The sequence below is a fragment of the Phyllopteryx taeniolatus genome, chromosome 1 (assembly GCF_024500385.1).
Source record: "Phyllopteryx taeniolatus isolate TA_2022b chromosome 1, UOR_Ptae_1.2, whole genome shotgun sequence".
Taxonomy (NCBI): Eukaryota; Metazoa; Chordata; class Actinopteri; order Syngnathiformes; family Syngnathidae; genus Phyllopteryx; species Phyllopteryx taeniolatus.
This window is the reverse complement of record NC_084502.1, coordinates 42553881-42581391: the sequence shown is the minus strand read 5'-3', so window position 1 is coordinate 42581391 and position 27511 is coordinate 42553881. Positions and strand designations below refer to the sequence as shown.

Sequence of the window (27511 nt, the reverse complement as noted above, 5' to 3'; positions counted from 1 at the left end):
AAAACAGTTGAATAAATGTATCTAGTCAGCAAATTGTCGCTGTCCGTCGGACCTTTTCAAAGGACGAATACACAATGTTAAATCCTGAAAATCCTTTTATTTCAGTGACTGAACTTTATTGAACTGATATTTTTGTTGAGCGCGTCGGCCATCATCGATCACTTCTTGATAGTAACCCACTATGGGAATTTGCAGTCCTGTACAGTCTTTGATTCAGAACAGAGGACGGACGAGATAAGGCACCTTAGAATTACTGTACGTCTGAGGCTGTTGGGGAAAAAGTGAGATTGAAGTTATTAAGCAGCATCCCTGAAGAGGCATTCAGAGTGTTTAGTTCATATTCTAACTTGGTGATTAGGAACATTAGGGACATTTGCATATCAGGACTTTGCCTATGGCGATGTTTATAAAAGTACTAGTATTGTCGTCACATTGCGCCATATCTCTCATTCCACGATGTTAAATTGTTAAAATAAAAATTGTGAAATAACTGGAAATACTGTATAAAACAAAAGGGAGTGGGCGCAATTGCTGAGTTAGGCTGGATAACGGCCAGCGCGTGGAGAATCTGTTTTCTTTGCTGCCATCTTGTGGTGTTTTGACAGTTGTTGCCGCTCAAACAGCGCGTGCGCAGCTTGTCCTCAATCGCTTTCCGTAGTTATTTTGCGAAGGTCAAGACGCAATTGCAACTACCAGGTAAAACCATTTTGTACTTCATTTTATTTAATTCACTTCAGTTATAGGATTATGTGTTGTACGTCGTTTATATTGAATGTATGTTCAGGAGTGCGTTCTGCTTTTGAATTATGTAATTTGACAATTCAAAAGGGAACGTGTCAAAACAAATACCATCTGATTCACCTTATGTTTTTCCCAAGTCCCCAACGCCACTAGCCGCTGACTTTCGAAGTTGCAACTCTGTTATGAAGTTAACGCTGTCTTGCTGATGTTTTCAACTGTGCCACATGAAGAACATACGTAACCATAAAATTGCGTCAGCTCTTGTGTGTGTGTGAGGTAACAAACCATAGCTAGCATGTACACTTAGCTACATTTTTCACTTTTGAAACGGTTCGGTCATGTCTTGTAATACATTCGTGTGTGTTTTCAAACCGGTCAGACTTTTTTTGTGTGTGTTTTCTTTTTTTTTTTTTAAGGGAGAAGTCGACTCTCAGCGATGCCCAGCACAGTAAGTGACTCAATTGTAGCGTCTCGGAGACGTGTTAGCTAAAGTGTTACGTGAGGTGGTACAGTATTCAGACCTTGTTCCAAAAATTTTAATCTGGAAAAAGACCTTGTAGTTAAATTTGCAGAATCACAATATAACTAAAGCTCCATCATATAGTTCCTATCAATGTACACGAATCATGCATTGAATCGTCTGCAAAAATGCATAACTGTTTTGTTTTCTAGTCGAGTATCTTTTTTAAATGATGCTTTTGTCACTTTGTAGGTATTGTGCGGTGGAGGCCGACTGGTCCGTTGTCAGACCCTTGGTCGGCAAATGTTAGCTGCTCTGAAGGTGGGCAGAGGCAGAACCTTTTCTGCTGCAAATCCAGATGAACCTTACATAACTGTATCACATACGGACTCAGGTACATTGTCTAAATATTGTACTTTTTTTAGTTAACAATAGAATCTCTAGAATGTGTCAAATGTTACGGATGGTAGAACTGTTTAGTTATTAGTGCGTCCAAGTGCAAAACGTAAAAATAGTTGGTTATTTTGTTTGTATGTAATCCTGCTAATTAATAGGCTTTACACGATCAGGATTTTTGGGGCCGAACAGCAACTTTAAAAAAAACGATCACCGATCCGATCACAAGATGAAGCAATGTGTCTATTTATACGATTTGTTCATTTATTGTATATACTTGTGTACTGTATACTGTATCCATCCATCCATCCATTATCTGTACAGCTTCTGTACACGCTTGCGGCCGTGCTGGAGCCGTCCCAGCTCAAATTACTATCTAGCATTTAGACAAAAGTTAAAATACCAATGACCTCTAGGGGGCATTCAAGGATTGGCCACTGACATAAAAATCAATATCACAACATGACAGAAATAATGGGTGCTAACTTACTGTAATTGAATTACTTTATTGGCCGTCAGATAGTTACAGTACTGCGCAACAAGACACGTGACAAGGCTAAAAATAAATTAGCTTTTGGATTCATACGCGACGAAGACGCGGCGTTAAATGTCTTGTGCGGAGCCGATCGATGAAGTCATTGATCGGATGGGCGACTTATGACATGAAAGCCGATCAGCATAAAAGGCTAATTATCGGCCGATACCGATAACACCGATCAGATCGCCATAAAGTCTACTAATTAACTGACCAAACAACAGCTAAGGGTTATTATAACTCAGGTGTCTTCTGCAGGCCCTAGGACTGTGTGGCCCGATGAGAACATGGGACCGTTCGGACCTCAGGACCAACGCTTCCAGTTGCCAGGTAATGTCGGATTTGACAGCCATCTGGACGGCGTGGAAGAAAAGAAATCTCCAGTTGACAGAACCGTCCCTGATGTACTAACGGCCCCGTGTAGTGCTGAGAGACAACAGTTCATCCTAGCCCAGTTTGTTCATGAGTTTCAGGTAAGCGTATGTAGTGTATTAATGGGTCTGCTTTGCCATTGCTGTCGTAAATAATAGTGTAAAAAATTAAATTGGGACATTAACATTTAGACTTCACCGCAATTACCAAGATGTTCGTGCATCCTAAATAAGCCTTGAATTAAATTATCCGTCCATCCATTTTCTATAGCGCTTATTATCATTGCAGTCAGGGCTAAGCTGGAACATATCCCAGCCAACCATGGGCGAGAAACGGGGAACTCCCTGGACAGGTCGACCTCTAATCGCAGTAAATTAAATTTTCCAAACTTAAATTACCCTTAAAAAATACACTTAATCCTTAAGACTACTATTCCAAGGTTTTAAAACATGTCACGGACACAAACAGCTTTGCCGTATTTTCTTAGGAAAAAAGTCTTCCATTAATTTGTAATTAGTATATTGCATTTTAACAAATGGGAATGAGCGGAACCACCAGCATCACATTTATTTGTACAGGTGAAGGTTTATAAAAGTAGTATTTGTAAAAATGTGCAAAAAAGTTTTTTTAAACTTACACAAAAAGTGATCTAATATTTGGTCTATATCACCCACTCCTCCTAATAGTCATACAGTGAACCCTCAGATATTTGCGGTTCGGCATTCACCTATTTACAGATTTTTGGGGGGAGGGGAACATATCCTCTGTTATTTGCCAGAAGAACTCACTTGTATGCTGATTTTGCGCTCAGGCCAAAACAATAACGGCATTGCTTGGTTGCATCATGTAGCCAAGGAACTGCTGAAGTGCGATGAGGATCTTAATGGAAACAAAAGTAGCCATTTGCTGCTATTTTGTGGCAACTATTGGCAATTGAATGAAATGTTTCTTCCCATCAACATTTGCATATAAACTTTAGTTTGCTTGTGCTGCTCATCAGGGAAAACTGGGCCCCATATCCAAGCGGGTCCACAAAGCTGAGCAGTACTTCAATCAAACATACGCAGATTGCTCCATAAGTTCCTGTCCTGAGCTGTTAAGGAAAGGTGAGCGCTGTTTTTATTTGTTTTACACAAAACGTTCAGCTGTAGTGCTAGTGTGTGACGCTAACTCGAGAATATGTGTTGTTGTCAGATTTGGAGCTCTTGTTCCCGACAGTGCCCAACACTTCCATCACAGTTGTGACGGTCTCTCCGAGGAGCGGCCGCTGCAAGGAGGCGGAGCCAGACAGAGAGCAGCTCCTCAGCCAAGTGAGTGAGGTGTCAAGGGGAAGTTCAAAGTTCAATCAACCTGTGGTCCTCATTATGGTTGTGGGTGAGCTGGAGCCTATCCCATCTGACTTTGAGCAAGTGGCGTGGTACACGCAGCACTAGTTGTAAGCCACTCACAGGGACAAACAACCATTCACATCAATGGACAGTTTAATCCCCAATTAACCTAACACCCATCCATCCATCCATTTTCTGAGCCGCTTCTCCTCACTAGGGTCGCGGGCATGCTGGAGCCTATCCCAGCTGTCATCGGGCAGGAGGCGGGGTACACCCTGAACTGGTTGCCAGCCAATCGCAGGGCACATACAAACAAACAACCATTCGCACTCACAGTCATGCCTACGGGCAATTTAGAGTCTCCAATTAATGCATGTTTTTGGGATGTGGGAGGAAACCGGAGTGCCCGGAGAAAACCCACGCAGGCACGGGGAGAACATGCAAACTCCAGACAGGCGGGCCTGGGGATTGAACCCGGGTCCTCAGAACTGTGAGGCTGACGCTCTAACCAGTCGTCCACCGTGCCGCCTTAACCTAACATACCAGGGATGAAACCCACACAGGAAGGCTGGAGCCAAGCTTCGAACCCTGAACTTTAGAACGCTGAGGAAGACGTGCTAACCATTAGCTTATACAATTCTATCAAAATACGCCTTTGAACAAATCTTCAAATCCCAATCCTGCACGATGTCATGTTGTCCAACATCCCCACACCCCATCACCATTGCAATCTATCTAGCATCTATGATTGTGCGCTTCAACCTGGAAAGTTTATTTTCTATATTTCCTTTTTCTTTCAAATATGGACAAATAGATTGGTGTCTTGGAAAAGATTGTGTTCAACCTTAGAGGTTCCACTGCATTATGTGCTTGATGTCTCTTTGGATACATGAGACGTATGAAGACACTTTCACTGTGCTTCCCTCTCGTTGCAGTTTGTGAGTGGTGCAAAGGAGATGTGTTTCGCTCTGTGGACTGCAGGCTACTGGGCCGACTTTATCAATCCGACAACAGGAGAAGCTGTGAGTTCTTTCGCCGCATTGAGTTCTGTAACTGTATGGACACTTCATCAGGTACATTAGTGCAAGCTACTGAAATCCACTGCATTTGAATTTAAAAAATTACAATTAGTTTTATTACCCACTTAAGCTAAGTGAGAAGAGCAAAATGACAATATGGTACTGTGCTGTTTCAGACTACTGTAAACTACACTCTCATTAGATATTGTTAAATCAATATCTCTTTGAATGTGCAAATGAAAACTGAGAATTATCTTGTGTTGCATTTCAATAGTTTGTGTACCCATTGGGGTGGTGTACCTAAAATTATGGCTGATGAGTGCATTGAGGATTTTGAGCCCAAAATTATGTTCTTACCTAATTGTTGTTCACATTGCAGTTGCATAGTATCATCGGGGATCAATTTCTCAAACAGGATGTTTTTATTTGAGAATATGTGGTAATTGCTATCTTTGTGTTTTTCCAACAGTTCTTTGCATCCCCGCTTAGTTCAAGTGCAGAACAAACAGGGGAAGAGCCACGGCATTCAGGCTTCTGCATCGAGATGTCGGGTTCCTGCACGGTTATCCGACACATTCTGAGAGGAACACCTCTGTTTGTGGGGACTGTTTTCACCAGTGCACCAACCCACAGCGGTGTCATCACACGACTACAAGGACTCTCGCATGAATTGGATGATGAGGTTGAATAGTTTTAATGGTGCTCCAACTCAATCCAATCTTGTGGAAAGGCTTTGACGTAAAGCGCAAGTGTGGTTTTTATTTGTCTACGTAAAATGAGTGTACCACACTGCAACCGAAAAAGTGGACAAGAGGTAGCAATGTGCTGGCCCTGGAACCACCCTCACAGCTGTGCTGTGACTGCTTGCCTTTGAGGAGTCATCATCAGGGGGTTTTAGCAGGCAGGGTGTCACTTATCAAGGTTAGCGTCGGCTCTATTTGTTAGCAGTTTTCAAAGTGTGATCTCACAAAGTATTCATGGATACAGCTGCTGAACCAATAAAGTGACCTCTACTCAGGCTGCACTGATAAACATTCCTGTAATTTTGTTTTCTCACAGGATGTACCATTTAGAATTCTTCAGTCTTGCTCCAATGTCAGAGTTTCTTGGTGTTGGTAGAAGCCCGCAGCCTCGTCCGTCCATGCCCACAGGGCATAGAGACTTTTGCAGTCCTTTTCTTAAAAAAAGCCCTAACTTTAGTAAAAAAGTCCCTCTTTTTTGGTCCTTGGAGATGTTTTTTTAAAGCCCGAGCAAGAGCTTCTACAAATACAAGTTGACAGCACGCCACAGAAAAATACAGATGCTCCTTTGATCCAAATTCCTGACAGAGGTCCTTGTAGACTTCAATGTGGAAGTCGCCTATGTTCTGTGGGTGGTTGGGACGTGTTTCTACCACAGTGCTCTTTAGCTGTGCTAGCATCCAGTCAATGTCCATCTCCAGGACTGACTTTGCATTAGAGTGGGCAATATGGTCCATCAGCTTCCACAGGAAGACGGTACAAAATATGTTTTCTTTCTTTGTCCACGTTTCTGCTGGTGGGTGAAGACAAATGTTTCCTGTCTTTGTATGCACCTCAGTAGGACTACGCGTGTAAAGGTGACTTTCTGCCTCCTCATTGTACGTTTGTACAGGAGTGGGAAGAGGAGCCACCAAGACATCTGTTGTGTCTTCCGATGAATCGCTGTAAGCGCAGACCTCTTCAAATTCAAAGCCACTCACCAGCCTCATGTTTTCCAGGCAGTCCCTGAGTACTGAAATTGATTGTAAAGCTATTTCGCCTATTTCAGACACCTGATGAGGCACGTCCAGGTGTGGCGCTGAGTCGAGCTGTGAGGAGATTTCAGAAAGTGCTGTGTTTACAGTCTTGGACACCTTTGCTGCGACCAACTCCAGCAGGTGATCGCCGCATGGAGACCTAACCTCCCCAGCGTTTATTGTGTTTTTGAGAGCAAGCAGAAGCGAGTCCCAAATGCATGCATGGATATCATCTTCAGTCACAGAGGAGTAGTTGAGTGCCCATTGCGGAGAGTCACAACCATTCCTACGAAGGAGAGAAAACACCAATGTACAGATTTCAGGGCTTCTCTTCACGTGCGTTTGTACTGTCTGGATGTGGGTGTAGGTAGAGGCATTGGACTCACACGAGGATCTGGGCGTGCTCTTCCACCTGAGGCAACACAACACTCAGCACTTCTTGGGAAATTTTATACAGGATGGTTTGCCACATTTTAAACAGCACCATAAAAGCATTGAAATCAAAATGGCCATACTCTATTAAGTCCCACATCCTGCAGGGAAGAATTAGCAGTTGTTAGCTCACAGTGACAGCCTTTCTGTTGGATCAATGACCTTTCTGTTTTGTTTTACTTACTCTTTTGTTAAACCATCAATGTACAACTGCAATTCGCTTTTGAAGAATTCAGTTTCGAGCAGGGGCATGTTCAAATTGCTGCACCGCAGATATTTTGCTTCAATTGGGGACTGATGACAACAGAAACACAAATGACACACAAAAACTAGACTAACAAACACCCCCAACATATCTTGACAAAATTATTAATGATGCATATATACACTCATCCTCGTAAAAGCTGTAGAAAATAATCAACTACAGGTTATTTTGGTACACGAAGTATAGTTTTCAGTGGCGTAAAACCACTAATGTACACACTATCACCCTAATAACTGAAGGCAGACATGTTGCTACTGTACTTGGATGTCATTAGACTGCACGTGCAAAATGTTCTGCTTCCTGCACATTACGTAACAGCCACGAGCCCACGTTTGTCGTGCTTTAAATGTAATCATGAACCAAGCTATTCTATTAAAAATAAAATAATTTAAAAAAACGTGCTCATGTTTAAACATGACTTGAAAATTTTAATAAAAATTATCATTAGGGAAAAGAAACGTCTGCATTATGGGGTTTTCCGTGCATGTGTGTTTGATTTCGGGGGGGTGAAGAACAACAACTATAAAACAATGATTTACTTACATAATCAGCTGGGTGAGTTGATAGAAGCGTCTGATCGTGATTCATGTTTCAGTTTTCAGTGAAATGGTTTGAGAAGAAGCAATATGCCTCCGACCTGAGGGACCCTTTCAAGGTGAAGTCTTTTGAAAACAAACAAAAAACTTCAACGCCTCTCGTGAAGTCAAGAAGCAAAATTCTATACTCCATCTCTGTCATTTGACGCGTTCCACCTTGACCATGGACGTGTTGCGTCTGAACACGACACGTTTGTCACGTGACGTCAGCCACCACTTCATCTTCGCGCAGCGGTGATCTGCGGCGACTGCTGATTCAATACTGAAGTTTTGCTGTTCTGTTCAAGAACCTAATGTGCCGGAGCACCCGCAGCCTGCTCTGAATTCCACGTCAGAGATGTATTATGTACGTATTATTTATGTAACTGCCTGTTGGGCAGCGTTAGAATATATAGCTTCGAATCTCAGCTGTTGACCTTAACTTTGTTAACCTCCTTCTTTGCAAAAACATGCCTGTTAGGTGCATTGAACACTACAGTTTAGAGTGGGGGAGTGAACAACTGAAAAAAATTCTTTATTCTTAACTTCTATGAAAGTGGGTCGCGACATTGCAAAATACAGAAAATGCTGTTGAGAACCACAGCTTTATAAAGCTGTAGATGCATAAATTATATTCTAAGATCAGAACCAGGTTCTCAATGTGCAGTGTGTTCCATGCAGACTGTTCAGTTATTTATTTTATTTTTTTCCTGGTACGCAAAGTACTGGTTCATAAGTTTACATATTAGTAAAGTAATGCTTTGTCTGGGATGGTCTCTGTGCCAATAAACATTTCAAAAGTAACCCAAACAATGGGGGGTGGGGGGGACATGAAAAACAAGATTCCAGTTTGACATTCCTGTTACTTTCTGACATTCATGTAATTTAATTGCGCCACACAACTTGTTTTTATTTGTCTCTATTTTTTTTTATTTTACAACCCCAATTCCAATGAAGTTGGGACATTGTGTTAAACATAAATAAAAACAATACAATGATTTGCAAATCATGTTCGACCTATATTTAATTGAATACACTACAAAGACGATATTTAATGTTCAACCTGATAAACTTTATTGTTTTTAGCAAATAATCATTAACTTAGAATTGTATGGCTGCAACACGTTCAAAAAAAGCTGGGACAGGGTCATGTTTACCACTGTTTTACATCACCTTTCCTTTTAACAAAAATTCAATAAATGTTTGGGAACTGAGGACACTAATTGTTGAAGCTTTGTAGGTGCAATTCTTTCCCATTCTTGCTTGATGTACAGCTTCACCTGTTCAACAGTCCGGGGTCTCCATTGTCGTATTTTATGCTTCATAATGTGCGACACATTTTCAATGGGCAGGCCAGTCTAGTACCAGCAGTCTTTTACTACGAAGCCACGCTGTTGTAACACGTGCAGAATGTGATTTGGCATTGTCTTGCTGAAATAAGCAGGGGCGTCCATGAAAAAGAAGCTGCTTTGATGGCAGCATATGTTTCTCTAACACCTCTATGTACCTTTCAGCATTAATGGCGCCTTCACAGATGTGTAAGTTACCCATGCCATTGGCACTAACACAGCCCCATACCATCACACATGCTGGCTTTTGAACTTTGCGTCCATAAAAGTCCAGATGGTTCTTTTCCTCTTTGGCCCGGAGGACACGACGTCCACAATTTCCAAAAACAATTTGAAATGTGGACTCGTCGGCCCAAAGAACACTTTTTGACCTTTCATCAGTCCATCTTTGATGAGTTCGGGTCCAGAGAAGCCGGCGGCGTTTCTGGTTGTTGTTGATAAATGGCTTTTGCTTTGCATAGTGGAGTTTCAAGTTGCACTTAACGGATGTAGTGCCGAACTGTATTTACTGACATTGGTTTTCTGAAGTGTTCCTGAGCCCATGTGGTGATATCCTTTACACATTGATGTCGGTTTTTGTTGCAGTGCCGCCTGAGGCATCGAAGGTCACGGGCATCCAATGTTGCTTTTCGGCCTTGCCGCTTACATGCAGTGATTTCTCCAGATTCTCTGAACCTTTTGTTGATATTATAGACCATCGATGATGAAATCCCTAAATTCCTTGCAATTGTATGTTGAGGAATATTGTCCTTAAACTGTTAGACTATTTTCTCACGCACTTGTTCACAAAGAGGTGAACCTTGCCCCATCTTTGCTTGTGAATGACTGAGCAATTTAGGGAAGCTCCTTTTATACCCAATCATGGCACCCAGCTGTTCCTAATTAGCCTGTTCACCTGTGGGATGTTCCAAACAGGTGTTTGATGAGCATTCCTCAACTTTCTCAGTCTTTTTTGCCACCTGTCCCAGCTTTTTTGGAACGTGTTGCAGCCATAAAATTATTAGTTAATAATTTTGTTAATAATTATTTGCTAAAAACAGTAAAGTTTATCAGGTTTAACATTCAATATTTTGTCTTTGTAGTGTATTCAATTAAATATAGGTTGATCATGATTTGCAAATCATTGTATTCTGTTTTTATTTATGTTTAACACAACATCCCAACTTAATTGGAAATGGGGTTGTATTTTGAAGGAACTGAACCTTAAGTTGACCTTTTAAAACATAAGTCAAATGGTTGCTGTACGGAATGGTCTATCTATTTTAGGTCTGTTTTTATTGTACTTTATGGCCTTTGGCTTTCATGTTTGTATCTACTTTTTGATTTTTAGTAAATTATTAAAGCAATTTTTGCAATATTTTCAAGTTTCAATGTGAGCTTACAATAATCAAGAAAAAAACTGTAAATAGTGATTTACCCATAGGTAGTTTCTGTGAGCCCGCGACCCTAGTGAGGAGAAGCGGCTCAGAAAATGGATGGATAGTTTCTGTGAGACTGGAAGTGTGAGAGGATTATTCGGAGATCAGTACCAGGTTCTCAGCGTGCACATATGGATCTTACTGTTTTTTTAAATGTTATTTTATTTTATTTTTTATTTAGTTCATTTACCTATTTAGTGTCATGCACCAAAGGTGCCCAGCCCACATGGGCTTATAAGACACAAGATTGAACAGTAGGCAGACATCCACAAATTTATCAAACAAAGAGTGTCCTCTTGCGTTGCAGTCAAGCACTTTACAAAAACTCTGTCAAATAAAATGGCTGATACTTAAACAACTTTATTTAACTTTATTTGAGACTTTCTTCATCTAACATTGCAAAGAAATATAGAGCTACATTAGACAGTTAACAGTAATTGCATCCTCAAATCATGATAAACTTCCCATGGGCTACCCACCTGTGGGAGGGGCCATAGGGGTCGGGTGCTGTGCGAGCTGGGCGGTGGCCGAAGGCGGGGACCTTGGCGATCCGATCCCCGGCTACAGAAGCTGGCTCTAGGGACGTGGAATGTCACCTCTCTGGCAAGGAAGGAGCCCGAGCTGGTGTGTGAGGTCGAGAAGTTCCGACTAGATATAGTCGGACTCGCCTCCACGCACAGCTTGGGCTCTGGTACCAGTCCTCTCGAGAAGGGTTGGACTCTCTTCCACTCTGGAGTTTCCCAAGGTGACAGGCGCCGAGCAGGTGTGGGTATACTTATTGCTCCCCGGCTCGGCGCCTGTACTTTGGGGTTCACCCCGGTGGACGAGAGGGTAGCCTCCCTCAGCCTTCGGGTGGGGGGACAGGTCCTGACTGTTGTTTGTGCCTATGCACCAAACAGCAGTTCAGCTGGGGGACTTCAATGCTCACGTGGGCAATGACAGTGAGACCTGGAAGGGCGTGTTTGGGAGGAACGACCCCCCCGATCAGAACCCGAGCGGTGTTCTGTTATTGGACTTCTGTGCTCGTCATGGATTGTCCATAACGAACACCATGTTCAAGCATAAGGGTGTCCACACGTGCACTTGGCACCAGGACACCCTAGGTCGCAGTTCGATGATCGACTTTGTGGTCGTGTCATCGGACTTGCGGCCACATGTCTTGGACACTCGGGTAAAGAGAGGGGCGCAGCTGTCAACTGATCACAACCTGGTGGTGAGTTGGCTCCGATAGTGGGGGAAGATGCCGGTCCGACGTGGCAGGCCCAAACGTATTGTGAGGGTCTGCTCGGAACGTCTGGCGGAATCCCCTGTCAGAAGGCGTTTCAACTCCCACCTCCGACAGAACTTTGCTCATGTTCCGGGGGAGGCAGGGGACATCGAGTCCAAGTGAACCATGTTCCGTGCCTCCATTGCTGAGGCGGCCGACCAGAGCTGTGGCCGTAAGGTGGTTGGTGCCTGTCGTGGCGGCAATGCCCGAACCCGTTGGTGGACACCAACGGTGAGGGATGCCGTCAAGCTGAAGAAGGAGTCCTCTCGGGCCTTTTTGGCCTGTGGGACTCCTGAGGCAGCTGATGGGTACCGGCTGGCCAAGCGGAATGCAGCTTTGGTGGTCGCTGAAGCAAAAACTCGGGTATGGGAGGAGTTCGGTGAGGGCATGGAGAAAGACTTCCGGACGGCTTCGAGGAAATTCTGGTCCACCATCCGACGTCTCAGGAGGGGAAGCAGTGCACCATCAACACTGTGTATCGTGGGGATGGGGCGCTGCTGACCTCGACTCTGGACGTTGTGAGCCGGTGGTTACAATACTTCGAAGACCTCCTCAATTCCACCGACACGCCTTACCATGAGGGAGCAGATTCTGGGTTCTCTGAGGCGGGCTCTCCTATCTCTGGGGTTGAGGTCACTGAGGTGGTTAAAAAGGTCCTCGGTGGCAAGGCCCCGGGGGTGGATGAGATTCGCCCGGAGTTCCTCAAGGCTCTGGATGTTGTAGGGCTGTCCTGGTTGACACGCCTCTGCAACATTGCGTGGACATCGCGAACAGTGATGGATTGGCAGACTGGGGTGGTGGTCCCCCTTTTTAAGAAGGGGGACCGGAGGGTGTGTTCCAACTACAGGGGGATCACACTCCTCAGCCTACCTGGTAAGCTTTATTCAGGGGTGCTGGAGAGGAAGGTCCGTCGGGAAGTTGAATCTCAGATTCAGGAGGAGCAGTGTGGTTTTCGTCCTGGCCGTGGAACAGTGGACCAGCTCTACACCCTTGGCAGGGTCCTCGAGGGTGCATGGGAGTTTGCCCAACCAGTTTATATGTGTTTTGTGGACTTGGAGAAGGCGTTCGACCGTGTCCCTCGGGGTTACGAGCTGTGGGTCGTGACCGAAAGAACAAGATCCCGGATACAAGCGGCCGAAATGAGTTTCCTCCGCAAGGTGTCCGGGCTCTCCTTTAGAGATAGGGTGAGAAGCGCGGTCATCCGGGAGGATTTCAGAGTAGAGCCGCTGCTCCTTCGCATCGAGAGGAGCCAGATAAGGTGGCTGGGGCATCTGATTCGGATGCCTCCCGGACGCCTCCCTGGTGAGGTGTTCCGGTCACGTCCCACCGGGAGGAGGCCCCGGGGACGACCCAGGACACGCTGGAGAGACTACATCCTTCGGCTGGCCTGGGAACGGCCAGATGGATGAAGTGGCTGGGGAGAGGGAAGTCTGGGCGTCCCTGCTAAAGCTACTGCCCCCGCGACCTGACCTCGGATAAGCGGTAGAAAATGGATGGATGAAATCATGATAAAAAGAATAATAAAACAAAAATTGCTGTTCATTTTCAATACCATTTAGCTGACACAAACAACATATCCGCTCCTCCGCTGGGACGGAGTGGAAGCGTCCTGTCTCCAGCGCCAGAGGCAGGGTACCAGACCTCAACTGAGCACACACACTGATCTCTGAGCTCTGGTCAGGTTGAGTGTGCCGTAGGGCCCAGGACCAAAATGATCTTTCAACAGAATAAAGGTTCCCAGCTTCAGTTTACACAAGTTCATTTGACCATTTGAGTTTATACATTTCAAAATAAAGTTCTTTAATTTCTCCAACATTAGATTTCAACGTATTCTCATAGATAAACTGGAGACCAACATAAACAACATGTATTTCCATCTGCACACTCCAAGTGTATTTATTAGATAGGTCCCAATTAAATACAGCAGCTGAAATAAGTATTTAACACGTTACCATTTTTCTCACTAAATATACTTGAAAAGGTGCTATTTACCTGAATATTTCACCAGATCTGGGGAACATCCCAAGTAATCCATACATATAAAGAAAGTAGAACAAATAATCTCAGAAATTAAGTTGTGTGTTTTGTGAAATGACACAGGGAAAAAGTATTCAACATGCCAAGTGGTATTTATTTAATACTTTGTTCAAAAGCCTTTGTTTGCAATGACAGCTTCAAGACGCCTTCTGTATGGAGAAACTAGTCGCATGCATTGCTCTGGTGTGATTTCCTCCACACAAGCAGTCTTCAAATCTTAAAGGTTCTGTGGGCTTCTTTTATGGACCTTGAGTTTCAGTTCTTGCCATAGATTTTCGATTGGATTCAAGTCAGTTGATTGGCTGGGCCATTCTAGCAGCTTTATTTTTTTTCTTTGAAACCAATTGAGAGTTTCTTTGGCAGTATGTTTTGGATCGTTATCCTGCTGCAATGTCCACCCTCGTTTCATTTTTATCATCCTCGTAGATGGCAGCAGATTTTTTTCCAGAATATCTCGGTACATTTGCCCATTCATCCTTCCTTCAGTACCATTTTTTGTAAAGCAGCCCCACACCATCATGTTCCCACCTCTGAACTTCACTGTTTGTTTGGTGTTTTTAGGGTGATATGCAGTGCCATTTCTCCTCCAAACATGGTGTGCATTATGGCATCCAAACAGTTCAATTTTACTCTCATCCAAACAGACTATATTCTCCCATTGTTTAACTGGCTTGTCCAAATGTTGTTCATTAAACTATAAATGAGCTTTGACATACTTTTATTTTTCAGCAATGGGGTCTTGCGTGGTGAGCGTGCATACAGGCCATGACAACGGAGTGCATTACTCACAGTTTTCCTTGTGACAACAGTACCTGCTAATTCCAGGTCTTTTTTAAGATCTCCAAAAGTGGTCCCTGGCTCTTGGAAAACTCTTCTGATTATTCTTTGCCTCCCTCTGCCAGAAATCTTGCGAGGAGCACCTGATCGAGGCAACTTTATGGTGGTATGATTGGCTTTCCACTTAGGTATTATGGCCCCAACCGTGCTCACTGGAACATTCAGCTTATTCGCCAATAATCAATGTCATCGTTATGTTTTGCAACAATGAGTTTGCAATGGTCGGCACGGTGGCCGACTGGTTAGAGCGTCAGCCTCACAGTTCTGAGGAGCGGGGTTCAATCCCCGGTCCCGCCTGTGTGGAGTTTGCATGTTCTCCCCGTGCCTGTGTGGGTTTTCTCCGGGCACTCCGGTTTCCTCCCACATCCCAAAAACATGCATTAATTGGAGACAGCTCTCTGCTCTTTCCCATCATGAGATGTGTCTTGACTCACACCTTGGCAATGAGACCTTTTTGTAGGCCATCAATTAGGACTGAACCACCTAATATTCATTTGCACTGACAAGGAGCTGGATTTCTGTTTGATTATTGATAGATTTTAGGTGTTGGCTTGGCTTTCCGTGCCTTTTTGCACCTCCCTTTCTTCGTGTGTTCAATACTTTTTCCCTGTGCCATTTCACATTTTTACACACAACTTAATTTCTGAGCTTATTTAGGTTAGAGCGTCAGCCTCACAGTTCTGAGGAGCGGGGTTCAATCCCCGGCCCCGCCTGTGTGGAGTTTGCATGTTCTCCCCGTGCCTGCGTGGGTTATTCTCCGGTTTCCTCCCACATCCCAAAAACATGCATGAATTGGAGACTCTAAATTGCCCCTAGGTGTGCATGTGAGTGTGAATGGTTGTTTGTTTGTATGTGCCCTGCGATTGGCTGGCAACCAGTTCAGGGTGTACCCCGCCTCCTGCCCGATGATAGCTGGGATAGGCTCCAGCACGCCCGCGACCCTTGTGAGGAGAAGCGTCTCAGAAAATGGATGGATGGATGGATAGTTGTGTCAGGTAGCACAATATACAAAAATAACGCACACAGTCTACGGTACTCTTTAATAAGGCTATTGTCGTCCATTGAAATTGTTACAAAATGGACCTAAACCATAAAACAATTTTTCAAGACTAATATTTCACAATATGATACGGCTGTGGGTTCAATTGTAATACTGCATTGCTGTTCGCTTTTACCACACCATTTCTGTTTCACAGAGACCCTAGAGTGAGGATGCTGATGCTGAAGACGTCAATCAGTGTCGCCGCATGATGCTCTTTGCCTGAGCTCACCAGAGGGGAAGCTGAGGAGAAAACTTCAGCGCTCTCATTTCTGGGAACCAACAAGTTGCAAATGTTCCCTTCGCAGCACGATGAGCACACCTGACAATTCATGTGTTTTAGTATTTAGGGTGATACTGTTGCTAAAACTTTAATAAATTCCCCACATACCCGATAGCCAATATCAGTGACTTCAGCACAACCTGTGAACAGACAGTCCTCTGCAGTTACACAACGCTTGCTCACAGAGACGCTGTCTCCAAGGTGATCCATCATGTGGACAGCGTAACAGTATCTGGTATCTGAAAGACACACATAGTGCCACAGTTGTAGTTGTGCCTACTCTCTCTGAGTTGATCTACAGTATATCAGTGGCAGGCCATGCATTTGGTACCTGGGTCTCCAGTAGGGACTTACCCGACCTCATCGCCACTATCACATCACAATTACAGAAACCATCAATAGTACAGTATATGAAAACAAAATACAACAGTACACAACTGTACCATATACATCATCTGAAGCAGTTCAGAATCACAACAAGACAAAACATACCAAATAACAAATGCATCATATTCATCAGATATGCTGATTATTAAATGTTTTTATGTGTGCAGATTGCTTCAGATGTGTCGCCGAACTTGGCTTTCACTGACCAAGCAATCAGAGGACAGAAAAATGCTGATGTTATTGTGAGTCAGCTACATGGCCTTCTGAGGCCAATTTGAAATCTGATTGGTTAAATAAACAGTTCCATTGCTAATACAGTTTACATTACATAGGCTGGTGCTACTGATTCTGAAGGCCCCATGCAGATGAGATCGACAAGGCAGCACGTAGAGGCTGAAATCTAATTGGACAAAAAAAATTAAATCCACATAGTGTACATGTACTTCAAGCACTGGAGCCAGATTAAATTCTCTGAAATGAAAGGAATAGACTGTTGAGACCAAAATAAAAAAATGTTTTAGGTTAGTGCTTGTGATTGTCTTTAGGCCAGTAGAGAAGGACATCCTGGCCCTGACGGCTTACCACTCATCTACTTGTATGTACGTACAGTTTGTTCTTTAAAAAAGTGTTATAACATTCAAAGATACCTTTTGGACAGTATACATCTGGCGCCCAGCGATTACACTCGTAATTATCTGCAGCGTCTTGACATGTGAAGCACTTGAATCCCCGAGGATGAGGTGTTGCTGTGGAGGCCAGACAGAAATTAGTTCTCATGAATCTTCAACTTCACCTTACTAAGACATTTGGACAATGCTATGCTTCCAGCTTAAAGAGAACAGTATGAGCAACTGGTGATTATTATGATCATTCACTGCATTTCAGATCATTTGAGTGCATTTGAATGCATGTTCATGATGAATAATAAGCTCACAAGAGGGCACACAGGGCCCAGTGCATGCAAGTGGTAACATAATACGATAAAATGATGGCAAGCAGTTGGTTTCAAAGTCTGAGGTGCCTCCCCAACAGCCTGAAAAAAATAAAGAAAATGCCTTTTAAAAGCTGCTAAGAAGATAATATTCTTAAAGGTAAAGAAAACCCCAGAAAACAAAAAACAAGGGCTGGTAAGACGTTAATACAAGAAGTAGCGCTATTATTTTGGTGTGAAATTGTTGCTACTGGATTATAGGGGTGTCCCCATTGGGGGAGGTTCATTGTCCCACACTTTAAAACCATCTGCTCTGCTGTTTGGTGCATGCACCTACTTGAAGGGTGTAGGTGAATGATGTCCTTTATGGTGAAATCCCGCATCTGGACCATCCGCAGCCAATCTGCAATGCTGCTCATCATCAATAGGATGTGGGCCACTGTTGGCCAGGGCTCCATCACTTATCCAAAATATGTTCATGCATGTAAATAAGTAGCTGAGTCAACCCTGAGGAAGAGAAGAGAAAATACCATCCTTAGCTGGTTGTTTAAGCCACTGTTTGTGCATCTGTTTGTTTATAACTGAAATAATCTATTTTTGGGGCAACACTGAAATTATCTGTTTTTGTGGTACAGCTGGCCTTTTTATGCAAATATAAAAATAAAGCTTCTTGCACACAGAACTCTACATCCATCTCCAGAATTTGTTGGAATCACTTTAAAGACGAACCCAAATCATTTGCATGTCCATCCATCCATTTTCTGTACTCCTTGTCCTCATTAGGGTCGCGGGTGTGCTGGAACCTATCCCAGCTGACTCTAGGTGAGAGGCGGGGTACACCCTGAACTGGTCGCCAGCCAATCGCAGGGCACATATAAACAAACAACCATTTGCACTCACATTCACACCTACGGGCAATTTAGAGTCTTCAATTAACCTACCATGCATGTTTTTGGGATGTGGGAGGAAACCGGAGTCCCCGGAGAAAAACCCAAGCAGGCGCCGGGAGAACATGCAAAGTCCACAGAGGCAGGGCCGGATTTGAATTCAGGTGCTCAGAACTGCGAGGCACATGTGCTAACCAGTCGTCCACTGTTGCTCATTTACATGTTTTGTTTCTAAATACATTGAATATGTTTGAAGGTTAAGTGCTGAAAATGTGTGCAAAGACTGAAAACAATTTAGTACTGAATTGTTGAGGTATAGCTTAAAACTCTTTCACCTTCTATTTTTTTTGGGCAGGGATAAAACAGGGTCACACTGACGTCACCAGGGAACAGCATCAGTCGGCCCGCCCCCACTATATAATCACCAAGCCCCCTTATTCCATGCAGTGCCCATTCGGCGGAATTGCCACTTCCTTATTAATGATAACAATAATAAGTACATCCTGCACCTAGCCTTCAAATTATTCCGCCACATGTATATATATATCATATATATATATATATATATATATATATATTTATATATATTTATATATATTTATATATATGGTTTTCCTCCCACATCCCAAAAAACATGCATTAATTGGAGAATCTAAATTGCCCGTAGGCATGACTGTGAGTGCGAATGGTTGTTTGTTTCTATGTGCCCTGCGATTGGCTGGCAACCAGTTCAGGGTGTACCCCGCCTCCTGCCCGATGACAGCTGGGATAGGCTCCAGCACGCCCGCGACCCTAGCGGCTCAGATAATGGATGGATGGATGGAAAAGGATGACACACTGTGGCGATCCCTAACGGGACAAGGACGAAAGGAAAATAAGTAGATGATGTAGGTGTGTAAAGGTCCCATATTTTAGCTATTTAGACCTCCATAGAGTGACTCTCTAACACGGACATAGTATAAAAGCATCAATTTCATTTTTAAAAAACACCTTGGTTTTGTCATATATGTGTCCAGAAAAGGCCCCTGTGACAGCTACTTCTGTTTGATGCAGTTTTGTTTCTGCTTTGTCCATATTTTGCTAAGCTCCCTTTCCTCTTGATTGGTTGCTTCTATATAGAAGATCCATTTGTGAGAGCACATGTATTTGTTTTGTTGACAGCGCTGGCTCGGGAGCGGAGACGTAGGCAGAGATCTTTACGAGTGACGTAGATAAGCTTGAGAAATTCGAGTGCCATGGTTTTAGGCCTCTCAGAAGAAAAACGCCTGGAACTCAGGAATGCGTGGCGATTTTAATACATATTTCACGTTTACTGAGGCATCATATAGCCAATATAACATCCCAAATAGTAGAAACATTTGATTTGGTAAAATATGGGACCTTTAAACATTCACCTCTCAGTCTTTTAATATGTGATCATATGTGCACCTTCTCGGCATTAGTACTTTGATGCACTGAGATGTGACTGACATGATTACATACTGACCATATGACCTGGTTTCACCACTGAATTGAGATCAGTGTTTGTTTAAGACCAGCCTTTCAGGTGCCTTAGATTCTGTCTCAGTTTACATCCTCGGGCGATGTTGTAGCTTGTTTTGCTGTAAATGCTTGTTGTTGTTTTTTTTGCATTATACATGCTCCAATAAAAATCAACGCCAGACACAAATGTTGTACTAGCTTTTATGGATCTCTATGCAGTTTAATCAGGCCAGTGAAGGAGTCAGTTGCGAGAGAAACAAACAAAGGGCCTTCTTTACCCATTGTTTTTGTTGTTTGCACAACTGGAAGACGAGTTGAGTTCTCAAGACCAGAGCTCAATATAGATTAATTCATCAGAAATCAGAGAGATCCATTCTTCTCCTCAGAGTACTGGTGCTACTGTATAGCCCATAATGATATGCTGGGTGCTAAAAGGACAACTTGAGATTTAACTCTCCAACTTTAAGATGTTTGACTGATGCCTGGTCGTTCCTGGAGTATAAATCTGATTTAAGCGAGAGGGTAGGGATTAAGTATAATGACTCCTTGTTACATTGGGCCCCAGTTAAAAGACAATTGAGGAATGAAAAGAATCTGAAGGGGCAGATTAAGTATTCCGTCCTCCTGGTAACAGAGGCTGACATTTGTAGATTGTGAGTGTAAAAGTTGAAGCATTGAGCATAGAATCCCGACACATGGTGTAAAGTGTATGCATTTATTGTATATTTTCAATTCTGTGTTCATAAATTGCATTGATGTCTTCATTGACTATATCGCTGGTGTTGGAAAGAATCCATAATCCTCCAAAACCGTCACTTTTCAGGAACCAGTAGTATCGATTTGTGAAAAAAATATTAAATTGACCAAATTCGGACATAGGTTGTTTTGGCCCGACACCAGCGATATGTCAATGACATACTCTGACTCTTTCATCTGTCAAAAGTATCAGCAGTTTAGTAAAAAAAAAAAAAATATATTTTTAGTATACTTTCAGTGCCATTCTGCCTTCAGGTGCACATTTATGAATCAAACACAATAGCAGTTTTCTTTAGACATCTATAAAGATCAGCATAGGTAGAGAGATAAAGATAATATCTTAAGGAAACATTGTTCTAAGAGTGTGCTACAGTATTTGGATTGAGGCCAATTGAGAAAAAAAATGAATGAAAATGAACTAGAGCCAGCATTGTGTCACGTCGACACATGGCAGTTGGTGACACACCGATGCATGTCTCTGATTAATATATAGTACGTTACCCAAGTACAATGAACAGTATGTACAATGTACACGAAAAGGAAATATAAGACCTTGTAAACAGGCTTTGTCAACAGTCAACTGCATGATGTAAATATGTAAAGCATCTCATTAACTCTCAAAACTGGGTATAAATAATTAACAGATGCCTCATCAACATGCAGCCAAACTTATCTGCACAACCTCAATAATTCAAATCACTATTTATAGGGCTGCTGTTAAAAAAAAGTGGCTGCACCCTTTTGCTCCATACATTGAACACTTCCACTGCAACACTAATGCCATGCCTCATACTGATACAGCATATCCACTCAAATAGAATTAATACTGAGATTATCAAACTCGTACAGTACATTTTGTTTGCTAAATGATTATCAAATAATACAATCAACGCAATTTACTCGCCAAGTTAAATGTAGGTTTTTCACACATTAAATATGTATTTATATTTTTAAAACGCATGAAAATGTATGAAACCTTCCTGTTATAAACTCAACTCACCAGGTTAAGTCTTTGTAATGAAGCCATGAAACGGACCACTGGACTGTTCGGAGACGCAAATCTGTGCGGTGCGGCTCACATGAAATGAATGAAGCTGTAACGGCGTGACGTCATTACGACTCCCGTGAGTGTAGCTTAGAGATGCAGATAGTACATCTCATCCTTTTTAAATTGATTATGAATGAAACCTGTTTATTATTGAAATATGTTGCTAACTAATAATGTAATATTGAAACATAATTGTTTCTTAGAATTCGTGAATTCCAAAGTCAACGAAAGAAACCCTAACAAAATAGAATGCTTTAATGTGCAAGAATAGATTTCGAAAGTTCCACGTTATGATGTAACCACCGCAAATATAGTTTTTTTTAAATTTAATAATCTCCAAATATGATCATAACTCAAAATGTTATAATCAAATAATGTTATATTTGGGCTTAGCATAGTTGTTGAATAAAGTTGAGTAGTAAAGTAAATACAGTACGTACCGCGTTATTATGAGGCAAGATTTTATCTATTTTATCAGGATATTATCGAGGCAGGACCCGCTGCAATATGATTGGCCGTTTATTTATCTCAGGGTACGGCTTTTACTTCCGGTGAAAGGTTGCGCGCGCACCTGTCGCCATTTTAAAACTCAAGTTGTCCTCCATCCCCATCCAACCGTCTTTCCAACTCATATAAACTGTGTAAGCGATATAATTTCCAGACTATGGCCGACCAAAATGGACGGGGACCAAACCCGCAAAGCAGCAGTTCACCGCAACCCTCTAAAAGCGGCGCAAACTCCCCTGCCGCCGACGACAAGCGAACGCTGGCCAACAAAGACAGTCCAGCGGCGGCGGCTGAGCAGTTACCGGCGGCTGAAGGAGCCGAAGCAGCCGCAGTGGAAAGCGGTCAAGTTCAAGAAAAAATGACGCTTGATATTTCAAGTTTTAGGAAGCCAGGCGAGAAAACATTCACGCAGCGCTCCCGTCTTTTTGTTGCGAATCTGCCGCTGGATATACCCGAGGAGGAATTCGTCAATATGTTCGCTAAATATGGAAATACAGCCGAAGTTTTCATTAACCCAGAGCGAGGGTTTGGCTTTATTCGTTTGGTATGTAAGTTCATGACTAAATCCTCAGTCATGGTTTGTTAGTGCTCATCTGTTAAACACGTGTTTTGCAGCGTGTGTCAAGCTTAAGGTTCGGGGGCCATATCCGGCCCGCCACAAAAAAACATTTGTGGCCCACAAAGAAATTCAAGTGTGTCTGCTCATATGTCTTGTAAATTGATTTGTTCTTTTCATTCTGGCAGTAAAGCCGTACCAAAATTGACCCCCTCCCACTTTTTACAGATTAGAATTAAAAAAAAATATATATATATGTATATATATTTACATCATTATTTTTCATGACTTCTGATTTCAAATTCAATTTGTTGTTATCAAGTATACATAATGGGCGGCACGGTGGACGACTGGTTAGAGCGTCAGCCTCACAGTTCTGAGGACCGGGGTTCAATACCGGCCCCGCCTGTGTGGGGTTTGCATGTTCTCCCCGTGCTTGCGTGGGTTTTCTCCGGGCAGTCCGGTTTCCTCCCACATCCCAAAAATCCATTAATTGGAGACAATAAATTGCCCGTAGGTGTGACTGTAAGTGTGAATGGCTGTTTGTCTATATGTGCCCTGTGATTGGCTGGCAACCAGTTCAGGGTGTACCCCGCCTCCTGCCCGATGATAGCTGGTATAGGCTCCAGCACGCCCGCGACCACCCTAGTGAGGAGAAGCGGTTCAGAAAATGGATGGATGGAAGTATACATAATAGCAATGAAATGCAGGGACAATTGTGTATATGACTAATAATATGATTATACATTTATGTGATTCGTAACAGCCCTCTGAGTGAAAACATTACAATGTGGCATGTGATAAAAATGAGTTACACGCTGACTTCTTACCTTGTCTATAGGTTATGCAACTTTATTGTGTAGTGCAAGTATGTTCCCTGTCAAATTTACATGTTTCATGGAAGCATTGATATTTACCATTGTTTAAAAAGAACTGTTGGAAAGTGTTACAAAACGGTAATGAGAAAATGCATTGACAGGGTCAATATGAACTGAACAAGGAGAATTTAGTCATTTTGGATTTAACTTCGCTCACGACTCTGACACCATCTCTCTTTGCATGCCTGCATGTGTGGTGCGCAACCACAGTACAGCAGCGTGTACATTGAATTTCATCTTTCATCCATCCATTTTCTGTACTGCTTATCCTCACTAGGCCGCGGCCCTAGTGCTGGAGCCTATCCCAGCTTACTGCGGGCAGGAGGCGGGGTACCAACTGAACCGGTCGTCAGCCAATCACAGGGCACATACCAACAAACAACCATTCTCACTTACAATCACACCTACGGGCAATTTAGAGTTTTCAATTAACCTACCACACATGTTTTTGGGATTTGGGAGGAAACCGGAGAAAACCCACGCACCCACAGGGGGAACATGCAAACTCCACACAGGCGAGGCTGGGATTTGAACCCTGGTCCACAGAATGTGAGGCAGATGTACTAACCATCTACCATGCCGCCTGAATTTCATCTTGAGGGATTAAAATTAATACTATTGAAAACTGATTTTCCAAATGTGTACCTTTGTGACTGGTAACTATTACTTTTCTGTCAGGTGAAATCATCTGTGCAAATTTATTATCTTTTGGAGGCCTCGTTTTGGTGTACCTGTAAATTGTGAATGGACGTTCAATTTGGATTTTAAACTGAAGATCAACATAAAATTTACGGATCAGGTTTTAATGTTTATATATACTCAAAATATTTCCATCGAAGTATGCACATGGATTAACTTTTTGTTTCTTTCTTTTAGGAGACCCGTACACTAGCGGAGATTGCCAAAGCTGAGCTAGATGGGACAGTATTGAATAATCGACCAATCAGGATCCGCTTTGCTGCACATGGTGGCGCACTCACTGTGCGCAACCTTTTGCCTGTTGTCACAAATGAGCTTTTGGAACAGGTAATGCAGACAAGAATGTTACAGTAGCTCATTTGTTTTACTTTTGTGCAGTAGCGGTTATGTGCCACTCACCTTGTGCCTCCAGGCCTTTTCACAATTTGGCCCGGTGGAACGGTGTGTCGTTGTGACAGACGACCGTGGGCGGTCCACTGGGAGAGGCTTTGTGGAGTTTGCAAGCAAAGTGGCTGCACGTAAAGCTCTGGAATGCTGCAAGGAGGGCGCGTTGCTGTTAACTGCGTATGTTTTTGTCTGAAATGATTATGACACTGCATGACAAGCTATACATATTCTAAGCTCCTCAAAAAAACAAGTAGTCGTTTGTGTTTGGGTGCATACAATAGGACAGAAGATGGAACATGTTTATGCCCCTCTCCTCAGCACACCTTGCCCAGCCATTGTGGAGTCTACAGAGCACTTTGATGATGAGGAAGGACTGCCTGAAAAGATGTTAACAATAACTCCAAAGTACCTCAAGTGAGTCAAAAGACGATAAATGACATGGGTTTTTAGTGACTCAACACACTGGAGTGTTTGCTTGTCTTTCATCAGGGAACGGGAGCAAACACCACATTTCGCCCAGCCGGGGACATTTGAGTTTGAATACTCGTCTCGCTGGAAAGCTCTTGATGAGCTGGAGAAACAGCAACGAGAGCAGGTGGACAGGAATATTAAAGAAGCCAAAGAGAAGCTGGAGGCTGAACTGGAGTCAGCAAAACATGAACACCAACTCATGTTAATGAGGCATGGTAGGATCTATAGTGCCGTGATAAAGTATTGGCCCCCTTCTCAAATTCTTATTTTTTGCATAGTTTACCCACTTTATTGTATAAGATCTTCAAACAAATGTAAATATTAGACAAAGATAATCCAAGTAATTATAAAATGCTGTTTTTCAATTTAGATTTTATTTATTAAGGGGGGGGGGTATTGAAATCTAGCTAGACCTGTGTGAACAAATAATTGCCCCCCTTGTTAAATCATGAATTAACTGTGGTTCATCAAATTTTTTCTTGAAAAGCTGATTTCATTTTCAATGACAACACCCAAACCTTATTACCTACAGACCTGTTCAATTCAGAAATCCCTCAAAGTTGAACCTGTCTAAGTGAAGTCTGCCAAAAGAGCTCAAAAAGCTGCAACAAAATGCCACGATTCAAAGAAATTCAAGAACATATGAGAAATAAAGTAATTGACATCTATCAGACTGGAAAGCATTACAAAGCCATTTCAATAGCTTTAGGACTGAGTGTTATTTCCCCGTGTTGGAAAGTCAGTGTTTGAATAGAGTTTAGGAAACAAAGCCTTGGGGTCAGCATTGTTAAAGTCCCCAGCTTGGATGAGGAAAGCATCTGTGTGGGCCATCAGCTGTTCACTGATATGATGGTATACCAAATTTAGCACCTCACACCTGTTATTGCTGGAGTTTGCAGGAATATAGACTGCCGCAAGCAGTATGGCAGGGAATTCCCTCGGTAAAGAAAACGGCCTTCAGAGCCATAAACTCCAGTAGCGGTGAGCAGTGTTGACTGACCAAGATAGCGTCACGACACTAGGCAAGATTGATGTAAGCACACAGTCAGCCGCCGCGAGTCTTACCTCCTGCGGGAGTTCTGTCCGCTTTGTAGCATGCAAGCCAGTTGAGCTGAATGGCGCCGTCTGGCACGCTGCTGTTAAGCCATGTTTTCACAAATACAAAAACAGCACTCTCCCACACTGTTACGGGTAGAGCGGAGTAGTTGAATGTAATCCAGCTTGTTGTCCAGAGAGCGTCCGTTGGCTAACACGATGGAGGCAATAGCCGGCTTGTGTGGTTTAGCCGCTAGCCTAGCTCAGATACCTCCACGCTTGCCCGGTTTCTGCTTCCTCCTCCGCCGTTGGTGGCGCCTCCACTCTGGGCGCGAAGCAGGAGTGGCGGTCGCAGCTGTTGTAGGCACCCGGAGCAGACCACAGTTCCGTAGCTCCTCAGTGAGAGTAGACTTTAACTTGGTAAAAGTAGTTCTGGCGGTGTCGAACAGAAGCTCACGACTTTATCTGCGTCTTGGAACATGTAGACATGACGAAGACGAACTAAAACACTCTGACGTGTAAGACGAAAAACACAAAAACACAGTTCGTTTGGGACAGAGAGCAGCCACTGCGTATGCACGCGCCTCCATCTTGAGGCCGCCATCTAGCGTAAATGTTACACAGCATTTCAGAAAAAGCCAACAATCAAACATATGGTAGTCGTAGTGTGATGGTCCGGGGCTACTTTGCTATTTCAGGACCTAGATGATTAATGGAACCATGAATTCTGCTCTTTACCAGAAAATTCTGGAGGAGAATGTTCGGTCACAGTGCACTTGGGGACAGCAATCCAAAACACACCAGCAAGTCAACTTCTTAATGGCTTAAAAAAGGTTTTGGAATGGCATTCCAGTTAAAGTCCAGCTTTGAATCTGATTGAAATGCTGTGGCATGACCTTAAAAAGGCCATTCATGCTCAAAAAGCCACAATTTTTCTGAATTAAGAAAATTCTGCAAGGAAGAGTGGTGAAAATATCTCCACAAAGATGTGAAAGACTCCTTGTCAGTTATAGAAAACACTTGATTTCTGTTGTTGCTGCTGAGGGTGGCCCAACCTGTTATTAGGTTTAGGGGGCAATTACTATTTCACAAAGGGCCAGGTAGCTTTGAATAGTCTCCCCCCCCCCAAAATAAATAAAATCGCATTTTAAAAACTGAATTTTATCTTTACTTGGGTTGTGTTTGTATGATATTCACATTTGTTTGCCAATCTAAACAAAGTGAGGAAACTAAACCAAAAAATAAGAATTTGAGAATGGCACGGCACTGTATTTGGATTGCTTCAGCTAATTGCTGCAAGTGTAAGCTTTCTATTCAATTCAGTTACAAGAATGCTCTCACTTGCTGGTACTCCTTTCCATTGCCATCCTATCCAGAT

The 27511-nt window shown here is 43.0% G+C and overlaps 4 protein-coding genes across 13 annotated transcripts in view; 2 read left to right on the top strand and 2 right to left on the bottom strand.

Annotated features, from left to right (window-relative positions):
- The first annotated feature begins 573 nt into the window (after positions 1-573).
- mmadhca (metabolism of cobalamin associated Da) lies at positions 574-5869 on the top strand. Of its 3 annotated transcripts, XM_061797046.1 has the most exons (9): positions 607-696; positions 879-1017; positions 1158-1189; positions 1454-1595; positions 2391-2605; positions 3505-3610; positions 3699-3814; positions 4768-4905; positions 5321-5869. In XM_061797046.1, exons 3-9 carry the CDS (start codon positions 1178-1180, stop codon positions 5540-5542), a joined length of 951 nt encoding a protein of 316 aa, XP_061653030.1. In that variant the 5' UTR covers positions 607-696; positions 879-1017; positions 1158-1177; the 3' UTR covers positions 5543-5869. The 3 variants fall into 3 exon arrangements, with proteins under 3 accessions (XP_061653038.1, XP_061653020.1, XP_061653030.1); XM_061797054.1 differs by lacking the exon at positions 879-1017 and having other exon boundaries at positions 574-696; positions 4768-4854; XM_061797036.1 differs by lacking the exon at positions 879-1017 and having other exon boundaries at positions 574-696.
- A 78-nt stretch (positions 5870-5947) lies between these two features.
- On the bottom strand, positions 5948-7987 carry LOC133488743 (uncharacterized). The gene is made up of 4 exons (XM_061797022.1): positions 7848-7987; positions 7224-7333; positions 6994-7140; positions 5948-6893 (listed from the first exon to the last, which is right to left on the bottom strand). Exons 1-4 carry the CDS (start codon positions 7890-7892, stop codon positions 5948-5950), a joined length of 1248 nt encoding a protein of 415 aa, XP_061653006.1. The 5' UTR covers positions 7893-7987.
- Positions 7988-10920: 2933 nt separating this feature from the next.
- On the bottom strand, positions 10921-26541 carry LOC133488763 (ly6/PLAUR domain-containing protein 6-like). 3 transcript variants are annotated; one of them, XM_061797065.1, is made up of 5 exons: positions 26164-26541; positions 17765-17934; positions 17144-17242; positions 16218-16348; positions 10921-16148 (listed from the first exon to the last, which is right to left on the bottom strand). In XM_061797065.1, exons 2-5 carry the CDS (start codon positions 17883-17885, stop codon positions 15978-15980), a joined length of 522 nt encoding a protein of 173 aa, XP_061653049.1. In that variant the 5' UTR covers positions 17886-17934; positions 26164-26541; the 3' UTR covers positions 10921-15977. The 3 variants fall into 3 exon arrangements, with proteins under 3 accessions (XP_061653049.1, XP_061653068.1, XP_061653058.1); XM_061797084.1 differs by lacking the exon at positions 26164-26541 and adding an exon at positions 24640-24770; XM_061797074.1 differs by lacking the exon at positions 26164-26541 and adding an exon at positions 21553-21669.
- LOC133488706 (paraspeckle component 1-like) overlaps positions 22142-27511 on the top strand; it is a 32028-nt gene continuing 26658 nt past the window's right edge. For 4 of the 6 annotated variants that reach the window (XR_009791729.1, XR_009791728.1, XR_009791725.1 and 1 more), the window contains exons 1-6: positions 22146-22651; positions 24418-24567; positions 24653-24804; positions 24946-25041; positions 25117-25313; positions 27510-27511. The exon at positions 27510-27511 is cut by the window's right edge and continues 83 nt beyond it. Coding sequence is in view for 1 of the 6 variants with exons in the window: in XM_061796974.1 (XP_061652958.1) it covers positions 22265-22651; positions 24418-24567; positions 24653-24804; positions 24946-25041; positions 25117-25313; positions 27510-27511 (984 nt within the window). In the remaining 5 variants the exon portion in view is untranslated. Of the gene's footprint in view, positions 22652-24417; positions 24568-24652; positions 24805-24945; positions 25042-25116; positions 25314-27509 lie in introns of all 6 variants that reach the window. The other 2 variants (XR_009791733.1, XR_009791730.1) reach the window with 2 other exon arrangements.